General features: G+C 53.9%; 1 protein-coding gene across 1 annotated transcript in view; it reads left to right on the plus strand.

The window, feature by feature from the left end:
• Positions 1–762: 762 nt before the first annotated feature.
• Cadm4 (cell adhesion molecule 4) overlaps positions 763–12,881 on the plus strand; it is a 28,682-nt gene continuing 16,563 nt past the window's right edge. Inside the window, exon 1 of the mRNA XM_045133899.1 lies at positions 763–835. Within this exon, the coding sequence (XP_044989834.1) occupies positions 772–835 (64 nt within the window). The 5' untranslated portion in view covers positions 763–771. The remainder of the gene's footprint in view (positions 836–12,881) is intronic.

Raw genomic sequence — 12,881 nt, forward strand, 5'->3', positions numbered from 1 at the left:
CCCTGGGAGGACCCTGCAATGCTCTGGGAGGACCTGCTGTGCCCTGGGAGGACCTGCTGCGCCCTGGGAGGACCCTGCAATGCTCTGGGAGGACCTGCTGTGCCCTGGGAGGACTCTGCAATGCTCTGGGAGGACCTGCTGCGCCCTGGGAAGACCCTGCAATGCTCTGGGAGGATCCTGCTGCGCCCTGGGAGGACCCCGCTCCGCACAGTCGTGGTTCTCTCTGCCCAGTCCCAGTAGTTCTTTCTCCCCTCCCCACCCACCCACCCTTCCCGCATCACACCACTCTTCCCTCGGCGCTCTCACACTCTCGCACGCACCCTCAGCCCGCACCTCCGCGCGCTTTCCAACCGCGCATCCCCCCCACCCCCACCCCGCAGCATCCTCGCCCTGCGCAGCGTCCTCCCGGGCCCCCCACCCCCACCCCCACCCCCACCCCGACCCCACTCGCTGGGACCGGCTGCACGGCCCCCCCTGCACCTTTGCACGACCCCCACGACCTTTCGCGGCCCCTCCCCTCTCCTCCCCTCCCCTCCCCACGACGGCGTCACGCTCGCGCCCACGCCTCCCTCGCGCGCCCCTCCCCCACCGCCGCGCGCCCCTGGCCCCGCCCCCAGCCCAGGCCCCGCCCCCTCGCGGGCGGAGGGGCGTTCCCGCGCGGTGGGCGGGGCCAGGGCTTTGTGGGCGGGGCCGGCGCGGGGGCGGGGCCGAGGCGCGGGCGGTGCAGGTGCCGGGCCGGGAGCGAGCGGCGGCGGCGGCGGCGGCGGCACCATGGGCCGGGCCCGGCGCTTCCAGTGGCCGCTGCTGCTGCTGTGGGCGGCCGCGGCGGGGCCAGGTAGGGTGAGGGGCCGGGGGCGGGGAGCGCGGGGTGGGGGGGGTTCCGGGGGAGGTGTCTGTGGGCTGCATCGGGGTGGCGGTGCGTGGAGAGAGGGTCGCGTCACGGTGACAGCCGCGATCGTCTGCGGGGGGTCCGCAGAGGCCGAACAATAAGCTGGAGGTGAGGGGGAGACACCCCCCCCCCCACGGATCCGAGGGAGGGGAGAGGGTCACCCGTTGCCCGGGACAAAGCGCAGCGCGGGCCGGGAGCCCGGAGAGCCGCGAGCGGGGGAGGGGGCGCGGGCCCCGGCCGCCGTGCCGCAGCCCCCCCTCCCCCGCCACCATTACCCCACACAGGCCTCGATCCCGCGGGGACAATGGGCCCGAGACCACCACCGCCACCCCCTCCCTTCTCCTCCTCCTCAAGCCCGCCTTCTCTCGGCCGGTCCTGTTGTCCTTCTGTCCCGTCTCTGCATCCCTCGGTCTGCCTCTCTCTCTCTCTCCTTGTCACCCCCACCACCACCACCGCCACCCCTTGTCCTCGAGTGTTCAAGTCCTGTCCCTTCTTCTTGTCTCTCTGATCCCATCTTCCATCCTGCCTTTGTCCCCTGCTCTCTGTCCCTTTCCCCTAGGTCACTCTGCCTGTCTCTAACGCTGCCCCCCCCTCCCCCGTCGTCCCCTCTCCCCAGCCTGCTCTGTCCCCTGTATTTCTTGTCCTCCTCCTGTGTCCCCATTCTCCCATCTCCTTGGCTTGTCTCCTTGTCACCCTGTCTCCTCTTGTCTCTCTGTCCCCTACCATTCTGTTACCCATGTCTCTAACCTCCTCTATCACCTCCCTCCTCCTTCCTGTCCTGCCGTCTCCCTGTCCCCCGACTCTGCCTCCCGAACCCACACGTCCTCCATCACAGTATCCCTCCTTTCCCATCCTTCACTCCTACATCTCTGTAACCCTCTGTGCTCCTGGGGGAGGAATGAAGTCAGGCTGGGCAGCTTCAGGATGCGCCAGAGCAAAGTGCCCGCATGGATGTGTGGGGCTGGGGGCCGGGGGGCGGATGGGGAGCGCTGGGGTGGATTCAGCAGATGTCGACCCAAACCCTCTCACCCATTCACACACCCCGGGTCATGATCACAGGGGAGCTCCCTCCAGGACCTCCACGGAGTCATCTACACACCTTTCTCACACACACACACACACACACACACACACACACACACACACACGGTGGGAAGCTGGAGACCCCCTCCCCAAGACAGAGTAACCCTGAGGCTGGGGACAAGGTCAGGAAATGTCACTTGAATGCTCACACTCGTGTGTGTGTGTGTGTGTGTGTGTGTGTGTGTCTCAAACCGACCACAGGTCACCCCCTCTGTGGTAGGTCAAGCCACACTGGGAAGGGAAAAGGAATAGCAAGGCTTGAGAGAGGAGTTAGGGTCAGGCGGCTCCTGGGTGAGGACTTGGGTTTAAGCAGTCAAACACCAACAGCTCCCTGTCTCCCAGCTGGTGAAGCTGCCTGTCTCTAAGGTGAGAATGTTGGCTTCGGTGACCGAATGAAGCGTCCGTCGGCTGTGATGGGAGGGAGGCTCACAACAACTTGAGTGTGGGTATACCTGCCCCACTCCCAAGGTTTGAGGCGAGGACAAGGTCAGGGGCAAAGCCAATGTTTCAGAAGCCCCGCCTGTTTTCTGTGGACTTCTACAGTGGCTTCCTAACTTTCATCAGGCTCCCCTTCCTTTGCAACAGACGTGCCCCAATTTCCCAGATGAGAACATGGTACCTCGTTACGTCTTCGTCTGTTTTTAGTTTTCTTTCTTCTTTTCTTTCTTTCTTTTTTTTTTTTTTTTCTTCTTTCTTTCTTGGCATGAAAACCAGGTCCATAGGTTCCTGGAACCAGTGGAGTACATAGAGAATCTGAGGGCATTTAGAATGTTGACGTTCTTGAGATTCTTGGGCCCAGAAGTCCTTGGAACCTTGGGCCTAGAACTTTGCCGTGCATGGTGGACCGCCTTGTCTTCCCAGCCGTTCTGGAGGCTTAGGGAGGATAATCACCAGTTCAAGGTTCTGCAGTACTAGAAACTATCTCATCCAGGTCAGCCTGGGCAATTTAGCGAGACCCTGTCTCAAAAAGTAAAAATAGGAGACTGGGGAAATGGCTTAGTGGTTAAGGTGTTTGCCTGCGAAGCCTAAGGACCCTGGTTCCATTCCCCGGGACCCAGGAAAGTCAGATGCACAAGGGGATGCACACGTTTGTTTGCAGTGGCTGGAGGCCCTGGCGCGCCCATTCTCCCTTTCTCTCTGCCTCTTCCTCTCTCTCTAAAATAAATAAATAAATAAAATATCTTTTTTTTTTTTAAGTGAAAATAGGGCTGAGCATATAGCTCAATGGTAGAGCACTTGCCTAGAACTTACTGTCAGCGAGGGGGCTGGGGATGTAGCTCAGGGGTAGAGTGCTTGCCTTGTATATGAGAGGTCCTAGGTTCAAAGCTCAGTGCAAAAATAAATAAATAAACTCTTTATAGAACCTTGATGGTGGCAGTATTCTAGCCTCTTGACATCTATTAGAATTCTGACAACTTGACCATTGCATTGGTTGTGGATTTTTGACCTTTGAATTCTTAGCATCTGAACGCAGCCTCAGCTAACTGCTCCATTTCAAGATTCATTTCCTGAGCACTTCTGGGAGCTATAAGCCGTATTCTTGTTTGATTTTTAAAGTTACTACTTCCTGACACCTAAACCCTCGCTGTAAATGACCTTTAAATTACACGGTGCGGGGCTTTACAAGTGGAGACCAAGCTTGGCGTCTTAGGGAGGACTCTGGACTGGGAGCTAGGGAATTGGGTCTGAGCATCCACCCTGTCTCTTATAATTTATTTATTTGTTGTTGTTGGTTTGGGTCTTGAGGTAGGGACTCGCTCTAGCCCAGGCTGACCTGGAATTCACCCTGTAGTCCAGGCTGGTCTTGAACTGACAGCGATCCTCCTGCCTCTGCCTCCCGAGCGCTGGGATTGAAGACGTGCACCATCACGCCCGGCTCTTTCATATTTCCATGTCATTCACCATCTTTCTGTGCATGTCACTTTCCCCTCCTAGAGAACACAGACTTAGGGAGCTCACAGTACACTGTCTTGCTTTCCTTCTTATTGGATATTTCTTTCTTTTTTTCTCTTCCTTTTATTTTTATTTTTTGGGGGGTATGGGGGAGGATTTTTGTTTGTTTGTTTGTTGGTTGGTTTTTCAAGGTACGGGCCTCTCTCTAGCTCAGCTCAGGTTGATGATCTAGGATTCACTATGTGGTCTCAGGGTGGCCTCACACAGCGATCCTCCTACCTCTGCCTCCTAAATGCTGGGATTAAAGGTGTGTGCCACCATGCCCAGCTTTTTTTTTTTTTTTTGAGGCAGGTTAATCCAGGCTGACCTGGAATTCACAGGGATTCTCCTACCTTGGCCTTCTAACCTAGTGCTGGGGTTCTGTACATATGCAACCATACCTGGCCTCCTACTTTCCTCTTCTTTTTATATATTTTATTTTTATTCATTTATGAAAGAGAGTGAGTGAGTGAGTGTCAGGGTCTCTAGCCCCTGGGAACGAACTCCATATGCATGCAACACCTTGTGCATCTGGTTTACGTGGGTACTGGGAAATCAAACCTGGGTCCTTAGGCTTCAAAGGCAAGTGTTTAAACCACTAAGCTATCTCTCCAGCACTCCAGCCCAACTTTTTTTTTTTCTTTCCAATGTAGGGTCTCACTCTAGCCCAGGCTGACCTGGAATTCACTCTGTGGTCTCAGGGTGGCATTGAAGTCACGGCAGTGCTCCTGCCTCTGCCTCCATGCATGTGCCACCGTATCCAGCTTGGTTTCTTATTTTTTATATTTTTTTTTATTTATGAAAGACAGAGTGTGTGAGTGAATGTCAGGGCCTCTAGCCATTGCAAACGAACTCCAGATGCATGCAACTTCTTGTGCATCTGGCTTACGTGGGTCCTAGGGAATCGAACCTGGCTCCTTAGGCTTCACAGGCAAGCACCTTAACCGCTAAGCCATCTCTCCAGCCCATCATTGTTTATTTCTGAATGGCCATGAGCGCCTTATTTTAGGAAGTATCAGTGGTCTCCACATTTCCTTACCAAGCAAGCAGGAGTGGGAGATTGGAACCTTTTTTTTTGTTTGTTTTTTATTTTTATTTTTATTTTTTGTTCATTTTTATTTATTTATTTGAGAGTGACAGACAGAGAGAGAAAGAGACAAATAGAGAGAGAATGGGTGCACCGGGGCATCCAGCCACTGCAAACGAACTCCAGACGCGTGCGCCTCCTTGTGCATCTGGCTAACGTGGGTCCTGGGGAATCAAGCTCCGAACCGGGATCCTCAGGCTTCACAGGCAGGTGCTTAACCGCTAAGCCATCTCTCCAGCCCAGATTGGAACCTTTTGTAACATGTGTTCTTTCGTTCCTGGTTCCTTCATCCATTGAGGACAGAGACGAGAGGAACGAGATTGACATTAAGAGAGGGGCCAGGGTCGGCGGATTAGAGGATGCGAGAGAGACGTTGACTTGCCTACTCCAGAGATGTTCACAGGAGGGTGAGGCAGCCGGGAAGTGGGTAGAACAGAAGGAAACAGAGAATGCACATAAACAGATACCCAGAAAGAATAAAGAGTCTGTTAAGACTTGGGGAGCCCTGTGCAGGGGGAGTTTGTTGATCTCAGATAAGGTTTCCCTCCCAGGGTGACTCACTACTCCCCGTTAAAAGTTCTGAGCACATGGTGGGGGGACCCTTTCCTCTTTGTGATTCATCCCAAGGAACAAGTCTCGAAGATTTCTATCACTGCCCTCCCTTTCCTGACCTCCCCATAAACTGGACCCTGGGTCCCAGAGCCCCGCGGTTGGGGGTCAGGTTCTGCCACAGATTCTGAGACGTTAGACCCAGCAGGGCTGGGGCTCAGGGGTGGGTTAATGTCGTGCGAGCCTGGCCTGTCCCCATCTTGCGGCACACAAAGGCAGCTTTCTCTCTCTCTGGATGTGCGTGGAGGGGGCAGGAGACAGTCGGACCCGCCAGCATCCAATGGCCTGTGGCATAAGGACACCCATGGCTTCTGCCTGCATAAACCCAGTCCACGGACGCCAGGCACCCATGATCCTGCGAGGACGACTCAGTAGGGCTGTGGGTGGCAGAGGGAGTGAAAAAAAGCCCCCCTGGGGGTGGAGGACCCCAAGCGGAAGCTCAATGCGGGCTTGTCCTCTTCACTCTTCTGGGATGACCATACCCAGGGTGACCCTTCAGGGGACTCCCCTCCACCCCCACTCCGCTGGGCCAGAGGCCTGGAATCCAGGGAGTCCCGAATATCCCTGGAACGTTGGAGGGGGGCACAGGGAGGACTTTGTGAGGCTATTGCTGACTCACTGGGACGCCCCCACCTGATGCCAGGGACCCCTGACACGAGGGACAAAGCACGCAGAAGGCGGTGGGATGGTGGCTTGGGGTGGGGGGCTGTGGAGTTGAGAGTTCACCTTTTCCAGAAGAGCAGGGCTGGACCTCTGCGTCTGAAGGAGGAAGGCTGGGACCCCGGACCCTTGGGTCTAGGAAGGAGGGCTGGGTCTGGACCCGTGGTCTGAGGGGGGAGGAGGAGAGTTGGAGTGTGGAATCCTGGGTCTGAGGGAGGTGGGCAAGGTCTAGACCTCTGCGTCTGAGGGAGGAGGTGCTGGACCCTGCATTCCTAGGTCTGAGGGTGGAGGCGCCGGGGTCTGAATTTCTGAGTCTGATGGTCTGATGTTTGAAAGTGCTGGGAACCCACACTTCTGGGTCCTGGTAGGAAGGGGCTCTGGGGATTTCCAAGGGAGGCTGGGCTGGGACCCTGGCGCCTAGGTCCTGCGAATACAGGCGCCTTCACAAGGCAGAGCTGGTGAAGAATTGATGCTTTGTGCAAGGCTGCTCGGACTCCGCCATTAGTGGGGGCTGGGGGGGGTTTCAGTCAGGATGCGGGAATGTACCACCTTCCCAAGGGAGGGAGAGGGAGGAGGCATGATGCCAGCAGCCCCCCTGGGGAGCGGATACAGAGGGGGTGGCTGTGACCTTCCCAGAACTGTGACCTTGAGATTCCCTTGGGTATTTGCTGACTCAGGACCCAGGAAGTGCTCCCCCACCCTGCTTAGTCTTAGTGGAAACATCCACCAGCTGTGTACTATGGACCCCTGTCTCTGGGTCTGAGGGAGGAGGGCTGGGCCTGGACCCCTGGGTCTGAGGGAGGAGGGCTGGGCCTGGACCCCTGGGTCTGAGGGAGGAGGGCTGGGTCTGGACCCCTGGGTCTGAGGGAGGAGGGCTGGGCCTGGACCCCTGGGTCTGAGGGAGGAGGGCTGGGTCTCAGGGAGGAGGGCTGGGTCTGGACCCCTGGGTCTGAGGGAGGAGGGCTGGGTCTGGATCCCTGGGTCTGAGGGAGGAGGGCTGGGTCTGGATCCCTGGGTCTGAGGGAAGAGGGCTGGGTCTGGACCCCTGGGTCTAGGGAGGAGGGCTGGGTCTGAGGGAGGAGGGCTGGGTCTGGACCCCTGGGTCTGAGGGAGGAGGGCTGGGTCTGGACCCCTGGGTCTGAGGGAAGAGGGCTGGGTCTGGACCCCTGGGTCTAGGGAGGAGGGCTGGGTCTGAGGGAGGAGGGCTGGGTCTGGACCCCTGGGTCTGAGGGAGGAGGGCTGGGTCTGGATCCCTGGGTCTAGGGAGGAGGGCTGGGTCTGAGGGAGGAGGGCTGGGTCTGGACCCCTGGGTCTGAGGGAAGAGGGCTGGGTCTGGACCCCTGGGTCTGAGGGAAGAGGGCTGGGTCTGGACCCCTGGGTCTAGGGAGGAGGGCTGGGTCTCAGGGAGGAGGGCTGGGTCTGGAGCCCTGGGTCTGAGGGAGGAGGGCTGGGTCTGGACCCCTGGGTCTGAGGGAAGAGGGCTGGGTCTGGACCCCTGGGTCTGAGGGAGGAGGGCTGGGTCTGGACCCCTGGGTCTGAGGGAGGAGGGCTGGGCCTGGACCCCTGGGTCTGAGGGAGATATGCTCAAGCTGGACTCCTGGTCCAGAAGAAGTGTCTCTGGTTGGATCTTTGCTGCTCAGGGTAGAGGATGTTGGATTTCTGGGTCTCTCCATATCACCTGCTCAGACCCTTTTCCAGAACCCTCCTAGGTCCTTTTCCAGGCATCCTTCCATGACAACTGGCTGTCAACACCATTTTAATGGTTCATGCCCCAGGCCCAAAAGCTCAGCCCCTCTGTAACCAGAAAGTCCTGCCCCCCGCATCCCCCCCCCCAACTCTGAAACAAAAGCCCTGGGCACATCAGTATTCCAGGCAGGAACACTGTTGGTTACTGACTCCTCAGGAGGGGAGGGAATTGAACAAAAGCCCCCCACCCTCACCCCATCTGCACCCTTAAGCAGAGAGCAGTGGGCAAGGGTAGGTGGGGAGCGCTCCCAGGAGTGAGTGTTGTCACTGACTTGCCTCGGACCCCACCCCCAGCCTCATCCTCCACATCTGTAAAATGGGGGACTAGCGTTGTATTGGCCATGACAACCAATACCCATAGGTAGGCTTTAAGTTGTTTTTGTTTTATTATTATTGTTTGTTTTCTTTTTTTTTTAAGTGGTTTTTTTTTTTTGTTGTTGTTTATTTCTAATTACTTAATTGAGAGCGACAGACAGGCAGAGAGAGAGAATGGGCACAACAGGGCCTCCAGCCACTGCAAATGAACTCCAGATGCATGCGCCACCTTGTGCATCTGGCTTACGTGGGTCCTGGGGAATCAAGCCTCAAACTGTGGTCCTTAGGCTTCACAGGCAAGGGCTTAACCACTAAGCCATCTCTCCAGCCCCTGTTGTTTGTTTTCTTATTGTTCTTTGGTGTAGAATTCCATATGTAGCCTAGGATAAGCTTGCATTGCTGATCTTTCTGTCTTTACCCCTGAAGTGCTGGGATTATCCATATGGGCCACCGTGGGCCTCTTGCTGCTACAGACACCAGTCATTGCACTATTTTGTACATCTGGCTTACGTGGGTGGCTTGAGAATTGAACGTGGCCTACAGGATTTGCAAGCAATTCCTTTAACCACTGAGCCATCTTCCCAGCTGCATTTTTAGTCAAAGATGTTTTATTAAAAGTAGGAGAGATGAGGCAGGGTATTACCATGGGATATTTTTTATAATCATGGAAAATGTTAATAAAAATTTTTTAAAAATGAAAAAGAAAAGTAGGAGAGGGGCTGGAGAGATGGCTTAGCGGTTAAGGCATTTGCCTGCAAAGCCAAAGGATCCCAGTCTGACTCTCCAGGACCCATGTAAGCCAGATGCACAAGGGGGCGCCTGCATCTGGAGTCCTTCTGCAATGGTTAGAGGTCCTGGAGTGCCCATTCTCTCCCTCTCTCTGTCTGCCTCTTTCTCTCTCTCTCAAGTAAATAAATAAAATATATATATATATATATATATTTTAAAGTAGGAGAGGGCTAGAGAGATGGCTAAGTGGTTAAGGCACTTGCCTGCAAATTCTAAGGACCCAGGTTCAATTCCCCAGTACCCACGTAAGTCAGATGTACAAGGTGGCTCATGTGTCTGGAGTTCGTTTGCAGTGGCTAGAGGCGCTGACACTCTCATTCCTTCTCTCTAAGTGCCTTTCTTTCTCTGTCTCCTTCTCTCTCAAAATGAGTAAATAAGTAAAATATTTTAAGAAAAAGTGGAAGAGGGGGTCAGGCGTGGTGGTGCATGCCTTTAATCCCAGCACTTGAGAGGCCAAGGTAGAAGGAGGATCACTGTGATGCCAAGCTGAGACTGCATGGTGAATGACTTCAGGTCAGCCTGAGCTAGGGGAGATCCAACCTCAAAGAAAACCAAGTTGGAGAGAGGCCTACAGAGACGGCTGAACGGTTAAGACACTTGCCTACAAAACCTAAACATGACATGAGTTTGATCCCCCCAGTACCCTCATAAAGCCAGATGTACAAAGTGGCACGTGCATCTGGAGCTTGTTTGCAATGGCTTCTCTCTTTCTCAGCTTACAAATAAATGAATGAATGATTTTTTTTTTAAATTTACTTATTTGAGAGCGACAGACATAGAGAGAAAGACATTTAGAGGGAGAGAGAGAGAATGGGCGCGCCAGGGCTTCCAGCCTCTGCAAACGAACTCCAGATGCGTGCGCCCCCTTGTGCATCTGGCTAACGTGGGACCTGGGGAACCGAGCCTCGAACCGGGGTCCTTAGGCTTCACAGGCAAGCGCTTAACCACTAAGCCATCTCTCCAGCCCTGATTTTCTTTTTTTTAAAGTAGAACACTGGGCATGGCGGTGCATACCTTTAATCCCAGCACTTGAGAAGCAGAGGTAGATTCAAGGCCGATTTGAGACTGTAAATTCCAGGTCAGCCTGGACTCAAAAAAAAAAAAAAAAAAACAATATTTTTTTTTTCGCGATAGGGTCTTGCTATAATGAAAGCTGACCTGGAATTCACTATATAGTCTCAGGGTGGTCTTGAACTCACGATAGTCCTCCTACCTCTGTCTCCCGAGTGCTGGGTCTAAAGGCATGAGCTACTACTCTTGGCCTTCAAAAAAAAAAATTTTTTTAATAAAATGCTTTAAAAAGGTAGGAGAGCCGGGCGTGGTGGCGCACGTCTTTAATCCCAGCACGCCGGAAGGCAGAGGTAGGAGGATTGCCGTGAGTTCAAGGCCACCCTGAGACAACATAGTGAATTCCAGGTCAGCCTTGGCTAGAGTGAGACCCTACCTCAAAAAATAAATAAATAAAAATAAAATTAAATTTAAAAAAATTAAAACGTTGGGCTGGAGAGATGGCTTAGCAGTTAAGTGCTTGCCTGTGAAGCCTAAGGACCCCGGTTCGAGGCTCGCTTCCCCAGGTCCCACGTTAGCCAGATGCACAAGGGGGCGCACGCGTCTGGAGTTCGTTTGCAGTGGCTGGAGGCCCTGGTGCGCCCATTCCCTCCCTCCCTCCCTCCCTCACTCCCTCCCTCCCTCTCTTTCTCTCTCTCTCTCTCTCTCTGCCTCCTTATCTCTGTCTTCCACTCTCAAATAAATTAAAAAAAAATTAAAAAGTAGGAGAGCACACAGACCAGTTTTCACAGTCAAGAGCTTGTCCCCAGAGCTTGTGACAGCTATAGCCTTCAGAGGGGACTATCCCTGAGCACCAGGCACCAGGTGACCCTCGTGAAGTCAAACCTGGCATCGCTGTCATTTCACAGATGGCATGGACTCGGCTGATAAAGGTGAGGGGCATTTGCTCAAGGTCACACAGATGGCAAGCCTGTGTGGTGTTCGCACTGAGAATAATCCACATCACAGAGTGGAGCGTGGTGGCACATGCCTGTCACCTCTGTACTTGGGAGGCTGAGGCAGAAGGATCAGGGGGAGGCCAGCCTGGGCTACATAGTGAGAGCCTGTCTCAAAATAAAAACACATGAAGCCGTGCGTGGTGACACACGCCTTTGATCCCAGCACTCAGGAGGCAGAGGTAGGAGGATGGCTGTGAGTTCAAGGCCATCCTGAGACTACATAGTAAATTCCAGGTCAGCCCCTACCTTGAAAAAAAAAAAGTCCACATGCCTCACAACTGTTTTGAGATCCTGACCGACGTGTTTGGCACCTATGGCAGCTGTTTGGGTTGGTTGACTTTGTTTTATTTTGTTTGGGTTTTCTCCCAGGTAGAGCCTCACTCTGACCCTGGCTGACCTGGAACTCACTCTGTAGCCTCAGGCTGGCTTCGAACTCATCCTCCTCACTCTGCCTCCTGATTAGAGGTGTGGATCAGGAAGCCTTGCCTTGTCATGATCCAGGTTCTTGTGTATCCCAGGCTCACTTTGATTTTGCTATATATAGCCAGGATGAACTTGAACTCCAGATCCTCCGGCTTCCACCTCTCTACTGCTGGGATGACAGACTGTCACTGAGTAACAGCACTGTTTCTTGTTTTACTTGTTTTTTGGTTTTTCTTTTTTTTTTCCATATATTTTATTTATCTGAGAGAGAGAAAGAGAGAAGGAGCACCTCAGGGCCTCTAGCTATTGCAAATGAACTCCAGACACATGTACCCCCTTGTGCATTTGGCTTACATGGGTCCTGGAGAATCAAACTGGGATCCTTTGCAGACAAACGCCTTAACCACTAAGCCATCTCTCCAGCCTGACCTGGAATTCACTCTGTAGCCTCAGGGTGACCTCGAACTCACAGTGATCCTCCTATCTCTGCCTCCCGAGTGCTGGGATTAGAGGTGTGCGCCACCATGCCGGGCAGAGGCCAAACACTCTTTTTTGTATTTATTTGAGAGAGATGCAGATGTATATGCAAACGAACTCCCGTTCTCTCTCTCTCCTTACAAATAAATGAGTAAATAAAAATATTTTAGCCAGGCGTGGTGGCACACACCTTTAATCCTAGCACTCTGGAGGCAGAGGTAGGAGGATGGCCGTGAGTTGGAGGCCACCCTGAGACTACAGAGTGAATTCTAGGTCAGTCTGGGCCAGAGTGAGACACTACCTTAAAAAGAAACAGGGGCTGGACAGATGGCTTAGCAGTTAAGGCACGTGTCTGTGAAGCCTAAGGACCCAGGTTCGATTCTCCAGGTCCCACGTGAGCCAGATGTACATGGGGGCACATGCGTCTGGAGCTCATTTGCAGTGGCTAGAGGCCCTGGCATGCCTATTCCCACTCTCTCTGTCTCTAAGAAATAAATAAATAAAAATTAAATCTTTTAAAGAAAAATAAATAAATAAATAAAAGATTAAAAAAAAAAAAAACAGAAAGGAAAAGTCCATCCAAGCTGGGTGTGGTGTGACATGTCTGTCATCCTCGCTAAGGCAGAAAGGTCACACATTTGGGAGCAGCCCAGGCACGAGGGACAGGCGGGCAGGGCAGCTGAGACCCACCCGTGGGCTCTTGAAAGGTGCCTGTGAGAGCTGAAGCAGTGGAAGGGGTGCTGGGAGGCGGAGCAGAGAGCAGTGAACAGATCGGGGTACACTGGGGTACCGTGCACAGACGTGCAGATGGAGGGAGTGCAGAGCGAGGGAAGGAAAAGAACTTGGGTAGTTTCTAGGTGTGCAG

Source organism: Jaculus jaculus, chromosome 14 (assembly GCF_020740685.1).
Source record: "Jaculus jaculus isolate mJacJac1 chromosome 14, mJacJac1.mat.Y.cur, whole genome shotgun sequence".
NCBI classification, from domain to species: Eukaryota; Metazoa; Chordata; class Mammalia; order Rodentia; family Dipodidae; genus Jaculus; species Jaculus jaculus.